A 21,650-nucleotide genomic window follows, 5' to 3' on the forward strand; every position below is an offset into this window, starting at 1 on the left:
AGATTGTGAAGACAAACATAAGGCCGGGATGCTTATTATTTGTTGACACATCAATCACTTTCATCTCAAAGATGGTGAGAGGTATCGGAAAGAAGTAAGGCAGAAGACAAGAATCGAACAAAGACATCGGGCACGTGATGAAGGTTATTTTTGAATTGTAGGCACAGAGCTGAGACAAAGCCATTTCTCTCTCTCCTTGTGCTTCGTTGATTAGTTAGAAAGGGGCCAATGGTGCCAACAGTGGTGGAGGAAGTACTTAAGTTTAGTACTTAAATAAAAGTACAACTACCCTGCAAAATATATACTTAAGTAAAAGTATAATTACTACATCAACATCTTACTTAAGTAAAAGTCATAAGTACATACTTTTACATTTACTTTAAAGTATTTTTTTAAGTAAAAGTACAATCAGTTGTCTCAATGTCTGGGCTGTTCAATTGTAACAATCACAAACAATATCTATTGTGTACTGGAAAGAGTTGTTGTGCAATACTGACACTGTAAAAATCTGGTTATTTACTTATTACTCATTAAATTATAATTAGGCTAAGCCAATTATGACGTACAATTTATTTTATTATGACATACAATTTATTTTATTTTTATTATACTATTAAGAGCAGTAAAAAAAAAAACTCAAAAATTACACAGGTGAGTGTTATTCTGAACACTTAAATCAAATTTGTATGACCAGTTTATTCTGCACAATATTATTCTGCTCAATATTACATTTATTTCTGTATTTTTGATCAAAAAAATGCAGGCTTGATAAGAATAAGAAACTTCTGTCAAAAACATAAAAAATAGTAATGTTTCCAAAATTTTGGCCTGTACTATATATATATATATATATATATATATATATATATATATATATATATATATATATATATATATATATATATATATATATATATATATAATATCATGATATTGACGAAAAACCACTGTCATAGTTCAAAATTGTTCACAATCGTATCAAACCAAGATATAGTTTTGCCTGCATGCTTACTTGTGAATGTCAAATAAATACCCAATGTTGTATGGTAAAGAAGCTAGGAGCCGACGCCGTATAAATAGTTTGAAAATTTTTTCCATCGTGTCAAAACAAACAGCTATTTTAGCCAACTACGAATGTACAGATATAGCAGTAGTTTGCTCATCTCCAAAAATGCAACGTACTAGCAAGCTATCGTACCTGCTGTGCTAATAACCAGCTAAAGAAGTTGCCCTGTTAGGGTAACAGTTACCACTAACTTACGTCAAACAAATATTATAATATCTTCGATTTACATCAGTTCCGCTTGTGTTGTTTCATAACACGTGCTGCGCGCGTGAGTTCTTTGGCCAATCAGATCTCCAATCTGTTTCAACGTGCATTGGCCAGCAACGGCAAAACGTTAGTCGACCAAAAAATTTTTTATGCAAGATTCGGAAGGATGTAACGACACGCATTTTAATAATGTAGTGGAGTAGAAAGTACAGATAATTGCTGAAAAATCTACTTGAGTAAAAGTATAAGTATGCATTATTTTTTTTACTTAAGTATAGATACGTCAAAATTTACTTAAGTACAGTAACGAAGTACAAATACTTCGTTACATTCCACCACTGGGTGCCAAAAAGAATAAGCAGCTATGTATACCATAATAAGCAAGAGTGGCCACAACCTGTTTGCGTTCAGGAGGTGGCACAGGTACAGTAAGTGCTCAAACGCACTCTCATCGTGTTGAGAGAGCTTCATAGACCTCGAGCCCTGACAACCATGCTTTCTATATAGCAGTTGAGTGCACTGGCACCCTGTGATGTTGAGGGCGCATTTGTGCAGGAAGGGAGGACAGCGGATACTACGCTTGACCCTCAGAGTCTGGAGTATCACAAAGCAGAAATGTGTGCATAGCCGTCGGGAGAGAGGGGTGGGAAAGGACAGCTGGGGTGGATTCAGTATCTCATGGTGCTGGAGGCTCTGAAATAGGAGAGGAACTTGAAGCACAAGCTGACGACGAAGTACCAGATGTTTCTGGCCATCTGCGAACGGGCGATGAAAATGCGCCAGATTAAGACAACCAAGATGGTGTTGAAAGTGTAGCGAATGTTCCGCAGCCTACAGGAAAATAAAACAAAGACAAATTGACAAAAAATCAAGTTTCACATGATCCTTCAGAAATCGTTCTAAAATGCCAATTAGTTCCTCAAGAAACATTTCTGATTATTATTATCAAATGCTGAAAACAGTTTTTGTTGCATGATACACTACCATTCAATGGTTTTGCAGTGAGATTAAAAAAGCAAGAAGAAATCAATCACTTCTATTCAGTAAGGATGCATTAAACAGATCAAAAGTGACAGTAAATACATTTCTAATGTTGCAAAAGAACAATTTCATATAAATGCTGTTCTTCTGAATTTCCCATTTAAAGAATCATTTTAACATTTGATTAGTTTTTAACATTGATAAGAACTATATTAATAATTTAGTACCGGTAATAATTGAGCAAATTCAGCATATGACATGTGACATTGAAGACTAGAATTTTTATTTAATATGCTAAATGTCACATGGCAAATAAATGGCATCTATTCGCAGCGACCAAACATCATTCATGTCTCTGTCCCACATGAATGCAACAGAGGTGAGCAGTTAAATATGACAGCGCAGCAGGTAAACTATTTGTCTAATATTTATCCTGAAGGTAACCTGGACAACTTCAATACTTACTTGTTTAAGTGTTTGCGTGCCGCTGGGAGTCCTGACAACTCTTCATTGAGAACATACTTTTTAGTGCCCATGCAGTAATTCTCCATGTATTCTGCCCAGTGTAACTGCCTGACGTCAAAGTTAAATGCCTGAGCAAGAAAAAGAAGATTTCAGGCATTGATAAAAGTCAGAGCCATGAGCCATTTGAATGAAAGATTCATTGAAAACACATTTTAAGTGACATGATACAGAATCACAGATGCGACTCATTTAACTGTGCCAATGGCAGACTGTGAGTGTATTAATAAATGAGCACACACACACACCTTCTTGTCCTCAGATCCCATCTGGTTCATGAGCATGGTAACGTTGTCTGTGTTCCACACCCACGAATGACTCGTGAAGTACTCCAGCACCATCATGGCCTTGTGCAACCGACTGATTGTCTTCATCATCCTGCGTCACCACCGAAACAACGCAGGGAGCGAGCGGGAGAAAAGAAGAGACATGAGCATTAGCTTTAGATGAGCTTTGATGGGGCTGGATGTGTAGTCTGAGTCTTTTTTCTCCTCTCGTTTAATCCTCAAAAGGGCAAGCGGTTTAATAAGAGCAGATGGTAACAGACTATGACAGTAGTTTGAAGAAACCACAGCTTGTAAATTACTTAAAGTTTAGTGATAGCAACAAAACATTTAATTCTATGCAATGTTATTAAAACCTGCATTAAAAAAAATGCAGGTTATTAGTGAAGCCCATTTCTGCCTCATAGTAAAAAATGTGATATAAAGCTTAAAATATGAAATATCCACAATGTTTGATATCATCCATCAATTACGAGGAAATAAAGTTGCACTGTGAAAGTCATAAACACAATAAATAATTTAGTTTGTTTTTCTTTTACTTCAAGGCAAAAAAATGGCTTCCGCTGGTTAGTTTTCCCAAATGAAGCAAAATATTTTGGTTTGATTTAGTAAAAAAACAAAAACAAAAGAGTGAAATAAAACAAAATTAAACAAATGAAATTAAAAATAAACAAAGAAGGAGAGTAAAATAAACAAAATACAATCTAATTAAAATAAATAAATTGAAAAACTAAAAGCAAAAAAACTAATAAAATAAAATAAAACAAAATAAAAATGTAACAAATAGAATAAAATAAAAAAACTAACCAGCAAAACAAAAAATAAATATCAAAACGTAAAATAAAATAAAACAAATTAATAAAGACAAACAAATACTCCTCGGTTAGTGAAAAATAATAATTCTCCAACCCATTCATCCATTTGATTCAGGTTAGATCCCACCGCAGCACTTTTGAACCACAAACCTTTGGCAAACACGACTGTGGATTCCCATGATTTGGCTGAACAATGATCACACTGTTAAAACCTTGCAGGACCTTGCAGGGCACCTGGGCGCATTTGTGTTCTTAAGATTCTTGATTCTTTCTGTGTGGTGCTATGTGCACCTCTATAAACTCTTCCAGACGTACAAGTATGCCAATTTTCAGGCTTTATCTGACAAAGTGCTGTTGAAGTTGAATACAAATGTCCAGAAACGCCCAGTTTCCCCATCAAGATCTCTTATGGGTTGGATAGGGAATGACTACATGCATTGTATTAGAACACCTCACTTTAAAAATCAAATTCAAAACATTCTCATGGTGTTAAAACCAATCAATTATACAAATGCTTGCACCTTAAACCAGATACATATCAGCAATACACAACAAATTTGTTCAATCTGCATGAACATTAACTAAAATTGAACTGAAAGTTTTCAGATTTAAGGTGCATAGCCAGTCGTTTCATCTCCAGGTACCAAACACATCTACTTCCTGCAATTAAAAGCATTTGTGCATGAATGGATAATTGTCAAATATGCATCCAGTGCTTACCTTTTCATTTTTTTTTTTTTATTAAAAGGATGCAACCTTGTAATTTCTTTCTTGGTGGTTTAAACCAGAGGCTTTCCAACTGTTTTAATGCCAAGGACCGTCTTTTTTGAAAAACCACCTTTTTAAGAGATACAGGCAGCTATATATTTTACGAGTAAAGAAGCATTTACTGTATACATTGTTGTGAGAAAAATAATTTTTTCTATACTGTCACTGTAAAAACTACATTTTACACTGAGAATAAAATCATGTTTCACGAAAGTGAGAAACTGAGAAAAACAGAAAGAAAAAAAAGTCAAAACTTTTGGGAATAAACGTAAACTTTGAGAATAAACTTGTTTAAAAAAAAAAAAAAAAAACTCGATAACTCTGAAAATAAAATGCAGAGAATAACACTTGTGTAGGTCGAAAAGAGTAATGTTTGTTAAATTTTTACTTGAAATGTAAGGATTTTATTCATAATGTTCAATTTCTATTAAAAAAAAGTCAAAATAAAATGAGTTAAATTTCGCATTTTACTGTAATGACTCATCTCAAGATGGTTTTATTTTTTTTCTTATTGCTTGGCCCTATAGTAAGTTATATAAAGAGATCAATAGAAATATTTTTAATTTAACATTATACATTTTTTATACAGATTTCAGAATAGTCTTTAGAAAACAGAATCAAAATCTGTAAAATATATTTAAAAAAAGTCAAATTAAAACATATATTGCCAATAAAACATGTTGCCATAAGTTTAACTTTTGCGGGGAAATTTTTTTTATTTTAAAACGTATAAACAACTGTATAATTTAGTATATAGTCCCGGACCCAAGTTTGAAAACCACTGAGTTAAAGCAATTCTTAGAGCAGAGAGTTTGGTACCTGGCCCCATTATTTATGAGTGCTGTTCTCTGATTAGTTTGGCTTTTTGGATGGAAAATATTAGTGCGCACAGTCCATATTTGATCTGACCTGAGCACTCTGACCTTCTTAATGAGTAAAGGCTGTGTTAACCAAACTATCATTCCCAACGTCCACTATGTATTCATGTGCTACAAGAGCAGACCAAAAGACCTCTCTTGAAGACTTAATGGCATGGCTCAGAAGAACAAAAAACGAAAGATGGTATTATGGTATGGATCCATCTCCTTTTCACACACAAAAAAAGCGTGCAGGACTCCATGCACTTTATGGAAGCCCAGCAGCAGCATTTGTCCGATGCCATGAAGTCGAGCAGACGGCCAGGCTGGGCGGTTCCTGAGCGGTTCCTTCCCAGCCGGCCTGCGGGCCATGCCACACCACGCACCCAACACCCAGTGCTGGAGGTGAGGGAGGGGAGGAGGGAGGACAAAGGGGTGGAGAAGCAGGTACTGAAGACCTTACCGGGGCTTCTGACCCGTCAACATGAGAAACCCGTCATACAGCAGGGCAGGAAGGGTGTGACTCACTGTGGTCCAGTACTGATTGGTAAAAGGGTTGGATCGCAGGTTAACATTGGGGCGTCTGAAAGCCTGTTCTAAGGGGTTGGTCTTGAAGGTCATGTTTATGCAGTACTCTGTGGAGAAGAATACAGGCATACAACATACAAGAGCATTTTAAACACAGAGCTGCACAACACACATGGATAAGCACACACACACACGTGGACGGGAAGCATGCAGAACCCAGTCTCGGAGTGGGTTATGCATCCTTGCCCAAGACACGGAGAGCGACACGTGACGGCTAGACTGAGCGGGGAAGTGGAAAGGGGCGAAGCAGTCAGATTTACCTGGGCTCTCTTCCTGACATCCTGAGGAAGAGATCATAAAGGAATGCTGGCGCCTTGTGGCTTACAGCAATCCAGTACTGATTGATAAGGTGATTGGTTGTGAGATTTACATTTGGCCGCCTGAATGCCTGCTCGAGGGGGTTCCTCTTGAAAGTGGATATAACATGGTATTCTAAGAGACAAAAAGGGGTTCAACAGTAAACGGCACAGCTGTGCATGACTTGGTTCAGGGTTAAAAAGCAACATTTTGATGGTTTCCTCCATTCATGAGTATTGGGGTCATTTAATTGGCATTATCCAAATACTATAGGGCTGGGCAAAAAAAAAAAAAAAAAAAAAGATTTTAGGCCTAAATTTAAAGATGATACGAATATCATCTCCAGCTGCTCTGAGAGTCACTTCATTAGTATTTTACCGTTTAATTTGAGAAAACTACCCTGAGGTCACATCCACAGTAGCTGCAAGTTCCTCACGGCAACCCGTCAAAATAAAAGTTTAGTTTAACGGGAAGAAACTGTCAGAAATATATTTCTATTTAGCAGTCTTAAGACTCAATGTAACAACAATCCTACTACTACTACTAATAAATAATAATAAAAAAAGAATAATAATAAAAAGATTTGTTTTGCATTTAATTTTAAGTAAACCTCTGTTGTGCATCATTTTGTTTGCCAAAAATAAAAGGGTTTAATTGTTATTTGATTAGTCTAAATTAAATTAATGTTTTATGGCTTTATCTGACTATAAGAAAAATTAAGCAGAACATTTTTATAGAGCCCTATTATTGTTTAAAAAGGACCATATACAAAAAAAAAAAAGGTTTAAAATACAGGCCTGTGGCTCTTAATTTCTTTTTATTAATACAACATTTGTAAACTAATGTTTACTGTTCATGTTTTAGAAATATCAATAGCATTTGTATTAAAACTATATTCACTGAATGGAATCGAATTGAATCGGGACATCTGAATCGACACCCAGAGTCACCAAAATACTGAACTAAAGATCTGACTGGGCCAGAAGAACGAAAAGAACAAGAACAACAACAACAAATCCTTAGTGCTGAGTCATGTTACTTATAATAGGACTGCTCCAACTGCAACACAATGCTGATTATAACCAAATATTGATTTGTATTTTAACTAATTAACTATGGTTGAAATGGTTCCAGAAAATGTAAACAGTAAGACTCATTACACACTTGTACTGTGGTTCATCTGATATCTCTGATACAAATAGATATAAATATATCCAGTCTGACTGAATTTCAGTCACTCATCATAGTCAAACCTGTTTTAAGAGTTCACTAGAGGCGTGTTTGTGGTCATAACATTAACAAAAGCAGCAAAGGTATTGAGACATATTCTCGGAGTTGCATTATTCAACTTAAATCACAGACCTTAAGGATTTCTCAATGAAACAAGGTTTACAGCTAGTATTGAGCATTGAAATATATATATATAGGTGTAGGCAATGCAAAACGGTAAACAAAGCACATTTTGCTTAAGTATAAAGCTAAATGTTCCTGTGGAGAAAGGTTTTTTTGGAAATAAAAATCAGATCCATATTAGCAGTTTAAAAAAAAGTAACTGTCTGAACTGACACATCAGGTATTCCCAAGACCATTGTACCCCTTTAATTATTTAAAGCTGCAGTCCGTACGTTTTGCCTCTCTGTCGCCATCTGTATGAATTACTTTGTTGTCATGTTCCATTTTTAATTAAGATTGTGATCTACAGCCAGATATTCAGGTCACAACATGGTGATGAAAAGTTATAAAACCAAATATGGCATCACAAAACCACTCATCCACTAATGGTTATCATAACTCATTCATCCCCACCCTACTTCACTTCAGTGGAAACCAGACAGCTATGAAGTTAAGTCTCAAAAATGTAAATCTGAATGCTCAAATCCAAGTTATATCCATTCCCATATAAGAACAAAAGAATGAGCTACCTAACGCCCGTACTACACCCATACACTTGTTCAAACACGTCAGCGTTCTCACGCTCATTCATTTCATGTGACAAGTTCTTCGATCTGCAGTCGACAGCACTTGAAGGCCAGTGTGAAGCGATTTGTTTGAAAAAGTGATTCATACCAACTTCACCCCAGTGAAAAGGATTGATCCCGCCCGTCGTGCAGTTGTACACCAACATACTTCTCGGCCTGCGATGGAGACAAACGACACTGTCAGAAAACTGGCGGCATTTATTCCATGACTTTATTTTCCAGTGATCCGCGTGTGAGGGATTTAGTGTGACTGTTGGGTGTTCGTGGTGAATCCGACCTGGCATGTCTCTGGGAACCGGAATACCAGGCAGCCGCCAAAGTGGTGTTTATGACCACATCGACTGGCACGAGGTCAGCGACAGCGTTATTTGAAGCCCTCATTGTTCGTAGAATCCCCTTTCCTGCCTGAACAACCACAAAAAAAAGGAAGCTTTTTACATGAAGTACCAATAAACGATCATACAAAGTGAAATGCACATAATAATAAAAAAAAACAAAAAAAAACAAAGTGGCCACTCACAGCGATGAATATCCCACTCGGCCCGTTGAAATTATCGATCCAGCCCTTTAACAGAGTGGAAAGGAAAGAGTGGTGCTCAAAATCCAGGCAGTATTTTTGTTAATTAGGTGGGAGGACGGAAATGCGCATGCTTACGGGGAACGGCTCCTTCCAGCTGGCTCCTACGATCGAGGGCCTGATGATGGCCACGTTAAGGTTCCCACACTCCTGCTGGATGAGCTGTTCTGCCAAGGCTTTAGTGAACGTGTATGTGTTCGGCCGCTCACCTAACAGCTTTGGCGTCATTAAAGAGACCAGTTTGTCGTCCATCCACCTGTCAGAGAGTTGAGGGAGAGCAAAAATAAACAAATATACTGTAAGAAGAGGGTTTCATTTAGTTAATCATTTGTTAATAACCATTGTGTTATTTTATTATTTCTGAGCCGTTTTGTAGTTAGTTATGTTTGTTTGTAAGAATCAGTGTACGTATGTTTTAAAGGCACAATATGTATGTTTTCACCGCTAGAGGAAGCATATTCAAATACAAACAAAGAAACAAAGGTGTAGCTTGATGACACAGTGACAATTATTTTCCCCACAGTATACATCATTTATTTTATTTTTTTACTGAAAGCTGAATAAATAAGCTTTCCATTGATGTATGGTTTAGGATAGGACAATATCTGGCCGAGATACAACTATTTGAAAATCTGGAATCTGAGAAAATCACTTTTACATTTTTAAAATATAAAAACAAACATCATACGTGTGTGTGTGTGTACACAATATTTATTTGATCCCCTGCTTATTTTAAGTTTGCCGACTTGCAAAGAAATGAAGGGTCTTTAATTTTTATGGTAGATTTATAAGGTTTCTTGGCTGTCGTTTGGCAACTCGAAGTTTCAGCTTCCTCCAGAGTTTTCTATAGGATCGAGGTCTGGAGACTGGCTAGAGCCCTCCATGAACTTAATGTGTTTCTTCTTAAGCCACTCCTTTGTTGCCTTGGCGGTATGTTTCGGGTCATTGTCATGCTGTTAGACCCATCCATGACCCATCTTCAGTGTTCTGGCAGAGTGAAGGAGGTTCTGATCTAAGATTTTACAGCACATGGCCCCATCCATTTATCCCCTCAATACGGTCAATTCGTCCTGAACCCTTTGCAGAAAAACAGCCCCAAAGCATAATGTTTCAACCTCTGTGCTCTTGGGGTCATAGTCATCATTACTCTGCCTCCAAACACAGCGGGTCGACTTAATGCCAAAGAGCTAAATTGTGGTCTAATCTGAAGACAGCACCTTCTCCCAAGGCTTCTCTGAATCAGGGAGGGTGATTGATGGCTGATTGATGGTTATTTGGTATTTCTCCCATTTCCGAATAATCGCACCAACACTTGTCTCCTTCTCACCAAGCTTCTTGCCATTCAAGTCTTGTGCAGATCTACAATCTTGTCTGACATCCTTTGACAGCCCTTTGGTCTTGCCCATGGTGGTGGGAGAAGTTGGAAAGGAAGATACAGATTGTTTGGACAGGTGTCTTAGGCCCCATTTGCACTGCATGGTCCAAGTGACCCAATTCCGATTTTTTTCCTCTCATGTGGCACAGATCGGATATGACCGGTGAACATGTGAGCAGGAAAAAAACGCATGGATTCCGATTTTCTCAGATCAGAAGTCTTTGGGGCGAAGAGACAGTGCAGGCAAAAATGCAGGGTTGTTAAAGAAATAAATCCGTGTCTGAAGACACTTCACGCCGTACGAGACCAATGTTTTGCAGATTTTTCCGGTCGTCGAAAAAATGGGATATTCTCAGAAAATCGGATTTGGGCATCAAGACCTGCAGTGTAAATGCAGCCTTATACACCTAACGATCTGACATTAGGAGGAACTTCTTAAAGTGACAGGACTAATCTGTGTTCCACATGGACACAGAACCAATCTGTGGGAGCCAGATTTCTTGCTGGTTGGTAGGGGATCAAATACTTGTTACATTCATTGAAATTCAAATCAATTTCTAATCTTTTTTATAATGTGTTTCTTCAGTTGATATTTTGTTTCTATCTGTTAAAGTTGACCTACCATAAAAAAGTACAGACCCTTCCTTTCTTTGTAAGTGGGCAAACTTAAAAAAATCAGCAGGGGATCAAATAAACATTTTCCCCACTATACAAACACACACAGACACACACAGACACACACAGACACAGACAGACACAGACACAGACACACACTTACTAAAAACATAACAAATAAAAGCTAAATCAAAATATTAACAATTACAATTAGAGTATATAAATAATACTTGAATAACAGTGTAGAAAATGGTCATGAAAACTGAATAATGACATTATAAAGTAAACCTCTGGAAAAAGCATTAATTAATCACCAGTGCTAATTAGTTAGCATTCTGGCAATGAGTGCTTGTTTATGCATGGTCTCTAACTGGGAAAGCATTGTTAAATTTGTACACATAAACTTTATGTGTGAAAGCAGACATTGTCAAACATACAGAACATGTTAAGTACTATAGATGTCCTTGACATTCATTTATTAATCATTAAAAGTCAGGCTTTAGACTTTAGTATTATGAGGAAGGGGACTCCAGCATCAAAGACAGGAAGAGTGTTTCGGAGAGCCTAGACTTACTCAAGTGTGTCTATGAGCTTCCTGTAATCGACAGGTGGTGGATAGACCAGCTCTTCAATGAGCTCGCGGTCACAGTGGGCATAGGCTGTGGACACGTGGATAAACACCTCCAAATGCTTCATTCTGTGAGCCAAGTTAACCATCTTCTGTGTGGCCAGCACATTCAGCTGCATGGCATCTCTACAGCAGAGGGACAGAGGAAAAAACTGAGCTGCAGTCACTCTGCAGAAGCACGAGCAGATCTGATTAACTTAAAGATAGACTTACTACAAATTGTGCAAAACCACCTAACAGAAAAAAACTGATCTAATCAGGATAACTCAGCAGTTAATGTAGTTTTAAAATGTCAACTTACAGACATCAGAACAGAAAGTTAAGGAAATATATCATGTAAATGAAATAAAATGTGCATTTAAGTCTCTCTGTTGCAGTGGTGCATTACGTGAGCACTATGAAAGGGAAATGAAGTCAGGAGAAGAATGAATGTGTGAACACCTCTGAAGTGTTTGTGCACGCACAGCCTGCAGTGCTTCATTCCACACTCACTTTAAACCAGACACAAGGCTTCAGCATGCATTTTGAACACATAGTGCTCAAGATTCATCTGATCAATTACACAGTGACAGAAGACTCTGGGCAGAAATATACTACTAATGCAAAATGTTTTAATAATATATTATAATAATAAAATAAATAAATTATATATATATATATATATATATATATATATATATATATATATATATATATATATATATATATATATATATATATATATATATATAATTGCAGTATTATCATTTCTTGTAGACCTATAAATAATAACAAGAAGAATATTATAAATATGTTTTTTAATTAAATATTTTATTATTAATGATACAATAATTCTATTTTTTAAAATTATAATAATATAGTATTTAAAATTAAAACAATACAATTAACAATTATTATTAATGCAATCCGTAATACATTTATTGCATCATTAATAATCATATTATTAACATTTCCAATAATTATTATTATAACAGTATTAATAAAAACAATAGTAGTAATAAAACAATAGTGGCAGTATTATTATAAGCATTAAATCCATTAATACTATTAATAATCTTGGTAATAACAATACAATGATTTTTATATTTGTATTAGCAGCATTTGAATTATTAATAATAATTGTACCATTACAATAATAATCATTATTATTTTTATTAAGGCTATTAAATAAATGTAATAAAAGGATGCATTTTATTGTATTATCCATGTTTATTCTGAATACACGATTTAAAGCTAAATGACAGATGGCTAATTGGAATTAGGAGTTAACGGTCTTCATTTCATATTGCAACATATTCAATCCATTTCATAAGGGCTGTTGAGATAAAGAAATGACTCAAGCGACGTGTTATAAAGGACACTCCTTGCTTCCTGTGATATAACCACCTAAATAATCAGAAGCATCTAAACTCAGAGCTGTGGATAAAGCTTTGTGTCATCCTGTGGGTGGAGATTACAGCTTACTTCAGAGGCTCGTTGAAGCGGATGGTGGCAGCGCAGTGAAACACTATGTTAATGCAGCCCGTGAGAGTCTCCTGGTCTTCGGTGCTCAGGTCCAGATCTGGCTGTGTCAGGTCGCTGTCGACCGCCACGATCTTCTCTGCGAAATCGGGCTGCTCCTCTCGCAGTCTGTCGAAAAGCTGCAACATTCAAAGACTCAAGATTACCTTCACTTTAATCAGATATCACAGTCTGGCCAAGCACTACAGTAAACACATATGAATTCCTGTCAGCCTGTCAGGCACTATCAATATAATCTAGAGAAGGCCAGAAATGTGCATACAATATAACTGTGTAAAGAGCAAATATAGGGAGAGAAGATCAGCGCAATCTGGAGCATTCAAAGCATCTTGATCAAATATAACATGATCTGAATAGTGCATCTGTGGCCTAATAATAAATCCCATGAGAAGTTTTAAATAGTACGAAAAGATCAAAGACATATGCTGTACTTTAGGCATTGAATTCAGAAGCTGAAAACTAATCCTCCAGACCTGCACTTGCTCACCTTGCAGTTGATCATGTCAGCAATACGGGCTTTGGGCGCCTGTCCTGCTTTGGGCCGGACAAGCACATAGGCAGCTTTGACACCGGGACATGAGCGTAGCAGCTTCTCCAGAAGTACTTTCCCCATAAAGCCTGTGGCCCCTGTGATAAGAACATTTTTTCCCTCGTAGTACTCTGGAATGGTGACCATCCTGAGTGCACCTTCCTTCCGCTTTTACACCCCTGAAGAACAACAACAGAAACATTGTCACGCAGTCTCACACTGCAAATACACACACATTTCACAATGGATCTCAATCTTTGCTTCAGAAATGGTACCGTTTCATCAGTATGCAGAAAATATTTCAGTAACACATCACTTCCTTCCTTTCCTGCCAAGACCTCAGTCTACTGCTAAACTAAGGCTGCACGATGTGTCGTTTAAAGGGGGGTGAAATGCTCGTTTTCACTCAATATCCTGTTAATCTTGAGTACCTATAGAGTATTACTTCATCTTTCATAACTCCAAAAAGTCTTTAGTTTTATTATATTTATTAGAGAAAGATAGTCTGTACCGTTTTTTCCCGGAAAAACACGAGTGACTGGAGGCGTGACGTGTGGGCGGAGCTAAAGAATCACGAGCGCCAGTAGGCTTTTGCGTTGAGAGCGTTTGAAAGCTGTGACATTACCGTGAGGAAAAAAACCATCATCCAAAACAAACCATGGCTTACAGTCAGATTCAGCCGTTTATTTATGATCCAGAATCAGATCCCGAGGCTGAAACTGAACAAGAGCAGCAACGACTACAGCTGGACGTCTCTATGTAGTATGTATTGAAGCTGTATATATTTGCTTAGCGGTTTTGGAAAATGACTAAGTTCCACTTTATTTTTTTTTTTTATTTTTTTTTTAAGGTGTACATGTGGAAAGTGCAGTTTGATGACAACATCGCATGTTTACTTGATGTGCTAACGCGCCGATAGCTAAGTTAACAACACAGAGATATTTGAAGCAGTTTTACTCACCGCCTGCGGTTCCAACACACGATCGTGACCCTTTTTCGTTGGGACTGCATTATCCATAAGAAATAAACTATGTGCAAATCCGGCGTCAAACTGGGCCTTGTTTGTAAAACAAGCATCTTCGAAATGCAGAGAACAAACAAAAACACTTGCACAACTCCGTTGATGCGGATTAATTGCACAGCTTAACCATCATAGAGTGAAAGTTTATCATTTGCATGTGTTTTTAAGTCCTGTCAGTTTAACAGGGCAATTATAAGCACGAGTAGAGAGAGAGAGAGAGAGAGAGTCTTCACCATCTTCACGAGCGCTGTCTTGCTCTCTCTCCCTCACGCATATTAATCAAAATCAATTGACACGATGGTGTAAAAAAAAAAAAAAAAAACCCCATCCAGTGATTAAATGTTTTCTGTGTTTAAAATCTTGTGCGATATCCTAAACTGCAGATATAAATACACAACGCCTGCCGTACACGTCTGATTCGCCAACTAATGATTCCTTTGAACCGATTCAATTTATTGAATGGTTTAAACTGACCTGTCCAACACTGAACTCAAGAGACGTCTGAATTGGTGTATAAAACATTTTTTTTGTAAAACTTTATAATAATGTTCTATTTATTAAACTATTTAACATTTACTACTACTAAATTGCACTTCTACAACATTGTTAATTTCAACATTTAGGCTATAGCCTTCATTGTTGAAATCAAAAGTTGTACAGTATTTGTTAACATAGCTAATGCACTGTAAAGTTACATTACCAAACAAAGAACAGCTCGGTTTTTATAAACTAAGATGAACAAAAAGCATTACGTATCACTAATTGATCGAACAAATTAAAAGGCATAGTAAAAAATCACAACAGTATAAACAGGTTTATTATTCTTATCTCTTGTCCACTGATAACAAGCCAATACAGCTCATTCACAGCAGATACTGGGTTAATATGTAATAAAATAAGAGATAAAGATTATTCCTACATAAGACTTCTACTTACCCTAGAAACTAGACGTCTAAATTTGTTTTTATAAAGTAATTAATACTTTTATTCATCATGATGCATTAAATTAATCAAAAGTGACAGTAATAAATACTGTTGCTTTAAACTTTCTATTGAAGAATCTTGAAAAAAAAAAAAAAATATGTAGAAGCATAGCGGTTTTTAACCAGGTTTTATAATTATACTAGGGATGGGCATTTTGGGAAATTTCTCATTTCGAGCATCGATAGCTTTCAAAAACGATTAATCGATTAATCGGGGGCGGGGCTTATGCGGGGGGGGCCATAATGTATATAATGAAAAAAAAATCTGAAGATTGTTATGAAAATGAAAAAAATATAATAAAAATAAAAATCTGACATGAAAATCTGTCTATGAAAACATGAACACATGATTAGGACAGGTTAGATTATGATTATGATAAAGCAATGTTATTAATAAAGGAGCAAGAAATATAATAGGTGAAGGTTATACCAATAAACGAAAGCTAATTCTATGACACATCCTATGATAAATCAGATAACTGAGATACAGACGTAACATTACAACTTGTATCAGCACAATAGAATGCTAAGTTATGCATTAGAGAGAGAGAGAGAGAGAGAGAGAGCGAGAGCGCGAGCTCCCTCTGATGCGTTTTAATGACAGCGCGCTGAAAGATGGGCAAGGACAGATTTTACTATAGATCCCTATAAAGTTCTCATTATAAATGTATGGCAGATTTGTGCTATATTTTCATCTAAGTTATTAAGTGTAATAGTTGTAATTAAGTTTTATTTTTAAGTTAAGTTTTATTTTCCATAAACCACCTGCGTGTTTTCGAAGACATATGAATTGCATTATGCCCACAAATATGACGGAAAAAAAGCTTGGCTGCATTATTATAACATCAATAATAAAATAATAACAATAATAATAGAAAAATTCAAACATTTAAGAGCAATATCATTATTGGGCATTGCTTATATGAGCATGAAACGAATCGCTGATATGCAGCGATTTCAGCATAATAGTTCATGTTAATTAATCAGACACTAGCTCTTGCAACTTTTATCTGAAAAAAATTTGCCGTTGCAGATGTGAACTTGACCGAAAGTGTAACTCGATCGGATTGTGCTTTATATTATTATTTAACAGCATGGAAATCACTGAATACGATTTAAAATATAGATAAAAACTATGACAAAAAAATAATTTTGATTTCGTCATCTCTACGAATACGATTAATGTAATTAGACTACAAATATATCCAGTGCATTTTTATTTTATAAAGACCATTTCATTATTTAATTTAAAAATTAACACACAAAGATAGGCTACTTTTTCTTTTTTAGCTACTTTATTCAACTGCATTTTTTTTTAACAAAACATTATCTTCCAGTATAACTTTAGCAGCATATTTTGATCCAGCGGTGAAACGTAGTTTTAAAAGATAAAGAAAAAAGTTCACCAAGTTTAACCAAACAACTATTATAAGTTATAAAACAGATACCATATAGCCTAGATATTTTAACTATGGCTAAAACTCAAAACTAAAATAATAATTATTTTAAAAAAATGGATATTATATTTACAACGACCGGTGAAACATTCAAATGTCTATTCAAAAACATAAGGCGGTCTACATGCTCAGGTGAGAGCCGAGTGCGCAGCCTGTTCACATTTAGAGGAATAAATTCGCTCCGCTGGAACAGATGTTGCAGGAACAGCCAAGCACCACTGGACAAGTAAACCTTCTCTGTCCCTGAAACTAATGGGCAGCAAATCTTTCACCACCATTTCAGCAAATACCTTTGTTGTCTTCTCGGTTCTGCCTGCGTTGCATTTAGCTTACCCTGAATTGTATTTTCATAGTTCTTCTCAAAGGGAAGCCAGCCATCACGACATGACTCTGTCTTCTTACGTCTTTTGAGGCATCAAGTGGGAAGCTAACCAATCAGAGATCAGGGCGCCGCCCAACGTGCTGCCATAACCAATAAAAAAATAATAATAATAATAATAATTTCGATCATCGTTTACGTGATCGATCATCGCTGTCGCGGTCGAGTACTCGAGTACCCGATCACTGTTGCACATCCCTAAATTATACACAAAGACAGCCTTACATTCACATTTGAGCAAACATTTGATTAAAATTGTACTGCTTTTTTGCAATGTTGACAGTCTCATAAGATAATTTCACCTGACAAAATAAAAACATAAAAATGTAAACTTACAACTACATGCTTACAGCCAAATGTTTATCTTTGCATTTGCAAAGCCTAAAAATGCATGCAAATGATCAAAAAGATACATGATGTATTCTAATCTGTATTTGACAACTTCTGGGCTCAATTTCACATTTTACACACATTCAACTGAATATATGAGGTTTCAATCTCAGCTTGACACTTTCTTCCTGATGCACCCGGCTGCATCATATGATCCTTTCCGTAAAGTTATCAGGCCACTCAGTATAACAAGCTCCCGCTGGCTTGCGGGATCGCTGTAGAGAAGCTGTTTTTGCAGCCACGCATTGTTTGCTGCATAACACTGGTGCCAAGTTCCACAGCTGCATGCACCCCAAACACAGACAGAGTATGCGTACACACAAACACACACACACACAAACACACACACACACACACACACACACACACACACACACACAACACACGGACACTGCATGGCAACAAATTCTGGGCTGTTTGCTGACTTTCAGGGCACAATCTCTATCAAGAAGTCTCATAAAAACATTCAGTGAAGTGCATGGGTTATTTTGACACTCTTGCCTTAAGGGCAAGCAGTCAATCTAGAGCTAATGAATGCTGGTTTAATTGCAGGGGTCAGGTGGATTATTCCAGAAGGCGAGACGTTGTGCAGTGCAATTTCTTTCCAAGAGCCACTCAGCACTTCTGAGACCAAGGACCCAGAGCTGCCTCTGCAGTGACACTGGCATTAAACAGTGTCCAACAACAGAGCAAAGCTAAAATGGGATTTCTGGGACTGTGAGCAAAATAAATCAGTCCCTATAGAGAAACTGGCATTTTCTAACCCCTGAAAACTGATCGCTTGTCCAAAAAAGAACAGAGTGGAGAAATAACCATCCTATATGGGGCCATCCGAAATAATCAAGTCTCTTTTATGTACACCGCTTGCAAACTGATCCTAGATCCCACATCCTCAGTTTGAATAATTCATGCATCACATGGCAGCCTCAGGAATTGTACTACTGTAACAAATAAGATGCATGTAAACAAATGCCAACGTAATAACAACAGAGTGACTGTAGTCAGGAGTGCTTTAGCTTAAAAGCTTTCTATTAAGAACCTAAATAAAAGTACTCAAGGCTAATGGGATTGAATATCCTGTATGTGCATGGTAAAAGAACTGCACCGACAGATCTCAGTACTGATGTACACAATCAAAGATACAGTGACAGGAAAAAAAAAAAATGGTGTTGTCACAAGACTCCACTGCCTTTGCGTCTTGTGATCCTCATTAAAACAAAAAACAGTGGGGATGTTCATCCAAAGGAAATGGAAGAAATATGCAATTAACTGTTTAGAATCTGGGATACAGACCAAAAATGTTCAAAAATTAAATAAGCCCTTTCAGACTGGTGTTCATTCCTGAAGCTGTTTTTGAATATACTCGAAAAGTAGGGCCTAAATAATAAACACTATTATTAATATAACGGTTCTAAACATGTGTTATAACAAAATAGATACCATATTTTCATTTATAAATGAGAAAATTAAAATGTATTTGGTTTTTGTCAGCTCGAATGTAGTATGGACTTATGAATCAGAACAAACCTTTGTTGGACTTATTTAAGGAATACGCCTTTACCAATCAATCAGAGTTTCAAGTCCTAACAAAACAAGCCAGCTATGGGCTTTTAACGAAGCAAAACCGATTAAACAGACAAATCTCATTGTGAAAAAGGGACCTGATGACTGAATGTAGAGTTGACGCAATTTACTTAATGTCAATTTAATTAATTTGGATTATGTTTCAGTCATAAGTGACTTAATGTTTTAACAAATCGGTTGAATAAATAACATCGAAGCCGGAAGAGAGGAATAAAGTCATATTTTCTTATTATTTTTGGACCTAAATGTATTTTCGATGACTGAACCTCTGAAGTCACATGGACTAATTTGAAGATGTTTTTATTACCTTTCTGGAGATGGACAGTATACCGTACACGCAGTTTCAATGGAGGGACTGAGAGCTCTTGGATTAAATCTAAAATATCTTAAACTGTGTTCCGAAGATAAACGGAGGTTTTATGGGTTTGGAACACATGAGGGTGAGTCTTTAATGACATAATATTCATTATTGGGTGAACTAACCCTTTAATGACTCACTTAAAACGCACAAAACGAAACACGCCTGTCGCCACCTACAGACGTAACCCCGCAAGTGCGGAAAGAGCGAAAGAACGAATCGAATCGAAGATTCGAGTCACTGGTCTGAATCACAATCGTCTACTAGGCGTGACGTGACACATGCTTCACATTTCCTATGAGGCTCATGCGCCCTAATCTTTTTTTTTTTTTTTTACATTTGAACCTCACTGGTCGGCACAAATTCGAAGGTTTATTACTTAACTTATAATATAATTAAAAACATATAGTGGAGATGTCAATGATCACATAAATGCACACAATTAATAAGGCAATACAGTATAATAAATACATACTTCATAACTTTACAATAATAATAATAAAGCACACTGACTGCAATAAAAAAAAAAGTTTATGCATTAAACGGACGTCCTTATATATTTAATATCAACGGATTCTTCAATCGGAAGAAATTGTCTTTGTGATCACCAATATGAGAATGTAGTAAAGAGAACATTCTCGATACATTTGGTCGTAAAATTACTGTAAAAGCAGCTTAGCATTACTTTCCAGCTGTGCGTCTTTCGGGGAGGATTTCCTACACAGCAGCACTGAAACCCCGCATGCGAAAGTGTGCTAACGGCTAGCATTCACTCTCTAAAACAGTGCAATCTCAATTTTGTGATCATGAATAACAAGGCCACAAAGAATATAACTGAAGCACTCGAACAATTACCTGAGACGTTTAGTATATTCCCCGCGCTGTTTTTTGCGAGGCGATCGTAAGGTGCTCTATCCAGCAGATGGGGAACGCAGTGGGGTTGTAGCTTAGCTTCGCTGGAGAGGAACTGTGATGATGACGGGTTGCCAAATGATGTGTTTCGGGAGAGGACCGACGTCACAACCCATCACGCGCGAGGAGTGACGTTTCCCCGTGACAATCCTACGTAGCGTCAAAAGAAAAGGTATCGATTCAGTGTATATTCGCTGGTGAGAGTTTGACGGGCTCTGGAAGGAGATCACAGTGTGTACTTACTATTAAAAAATCATCCCGGGTCTTAGATTCTTCCTCAGAGTAGGATTTTGTCCATAATCCCTCAAGGGTCAATAGTGCCTCTCAAATGTTACTGTAAAACCCAATAACATTAAGAACAATGTAGTAGTGGCGAATATCAGTCCTTAAAATGTGTTGTATGGAATAGATAAAAAGTAGGCTATGGCTAAAAGTTAGTGACCTATGCTGGATAACCTGAATGAAACGGGGCAGTTTACATCTGCAGACAGCAACTGAAAGTATGGTTCTGAATATTTGCTAACAGCTTGCCACTTCCCTATATATGAGATCAAATAATCCTGATTTATCCATTACATAGCCTGCAATTTTCTGACCCATTTTAAAGTCACTTACAACATGAATCAGCTCCCAGTGTAACTCTATTACAGGCTTTCACTGAAATGTATCCTCTATTTCTTTTTAAGCTTTTTGACGACCCCCCCCCCCCCCTCAACCCCCACCCAGAGTAACTTCCATAATACAGTGAGCAAATCATGTTACTGTTAAATACTGGTACAGAGGTTGTTAAAACAAGACTAAGCTGGGAATCCACATAAAACAAAGAATTTCAGGTTTTTCTGGCTTCTCTTAACTGCTGTACTGTGCTGGTTTCCAGGCAACGGGGCTCAAAGGACTCCTGTTGTATATAACATAACAAAAGAGCATTATATTTTACTAGAACTGTTGTGCTGGATT

General features: G+C 36.7%; 1 protein-coding gene across 3 annotated transcripts; it reads right to left on the reverse strand.

Annotated features, from left to right (window-relative positions):
* Window positions 1-1,113: 1,113 nt before the first annotated feature.
* far1 (fatty acyl CoA reductase 1) lies at window positions 1,114-20,822 on the reverse strand. Of its 3 annotated transcripts, none has more exons than XM_026202273.1 (12): window positions 20,637-20,812; window positions 13,568-13,788; window positions 13,024-13,199; window positions 11,506-11,685; window positions 9,020-9,197; window positions 8,885-8,929; window positions 8,642-8,769; window positions 8,453-8,520; window positions 5,964-6,135; window positions 3,025-3,154; window positions 2,720-2,847; window positions 1,114-2,104 (listed from the first exon to the last, which is right to left on the reverse strand). In XM_026202273.1, exons 2-12 carry the CDS (start codon window positions 13,754-13,756, stop codon window positions 1,942-1,944), a joined length of 1,557 nt encoding a protein of 518 aa, XP_026058058.1. In that variant the 5' UTR covers window positions 13,757-13,788; window positions 20,637-20,812; the 3' UTR covers window positions 1,114-1,941. The 3 variants fall into 3 exon arrangements, with proteins under 3 accessions (XP_026058058.1, XP_026058056.1, XP_026058057.1); XM_026202272.1 differs by lacking the exon at window positions 5,964-6,135 and adding an exon at window positions 6,349-6,520 and having other exon boundaries at window positions 1,942-2,104; window positions 20,637-20,822; XM_026202271.1 differs by lacking the exons at window positions 5,964-6,135; window positions 20,637-20,812 and adding an exon at window positions 6,349-6,520 and having other exon boundaries at window positions 13,568-13,756.
* Window positions 20,823-21,650: the final 828 nt, after the last annotated feature.

The sequence above is a fragment of the Carassius auratus genome, chromosome 25, assembly GCF_003368295.1.
Source record: "Carassius auratus strain Wakin chromosome 25, ASM336829v1, whole genome shotgun sequence".
Classification (NCBI taxonomy): Eukaryota; Metazoa; Chordata; class Actinopteri; order Cypriniformes; family Cyprinidae; genus Carassius; species Carassius auratus.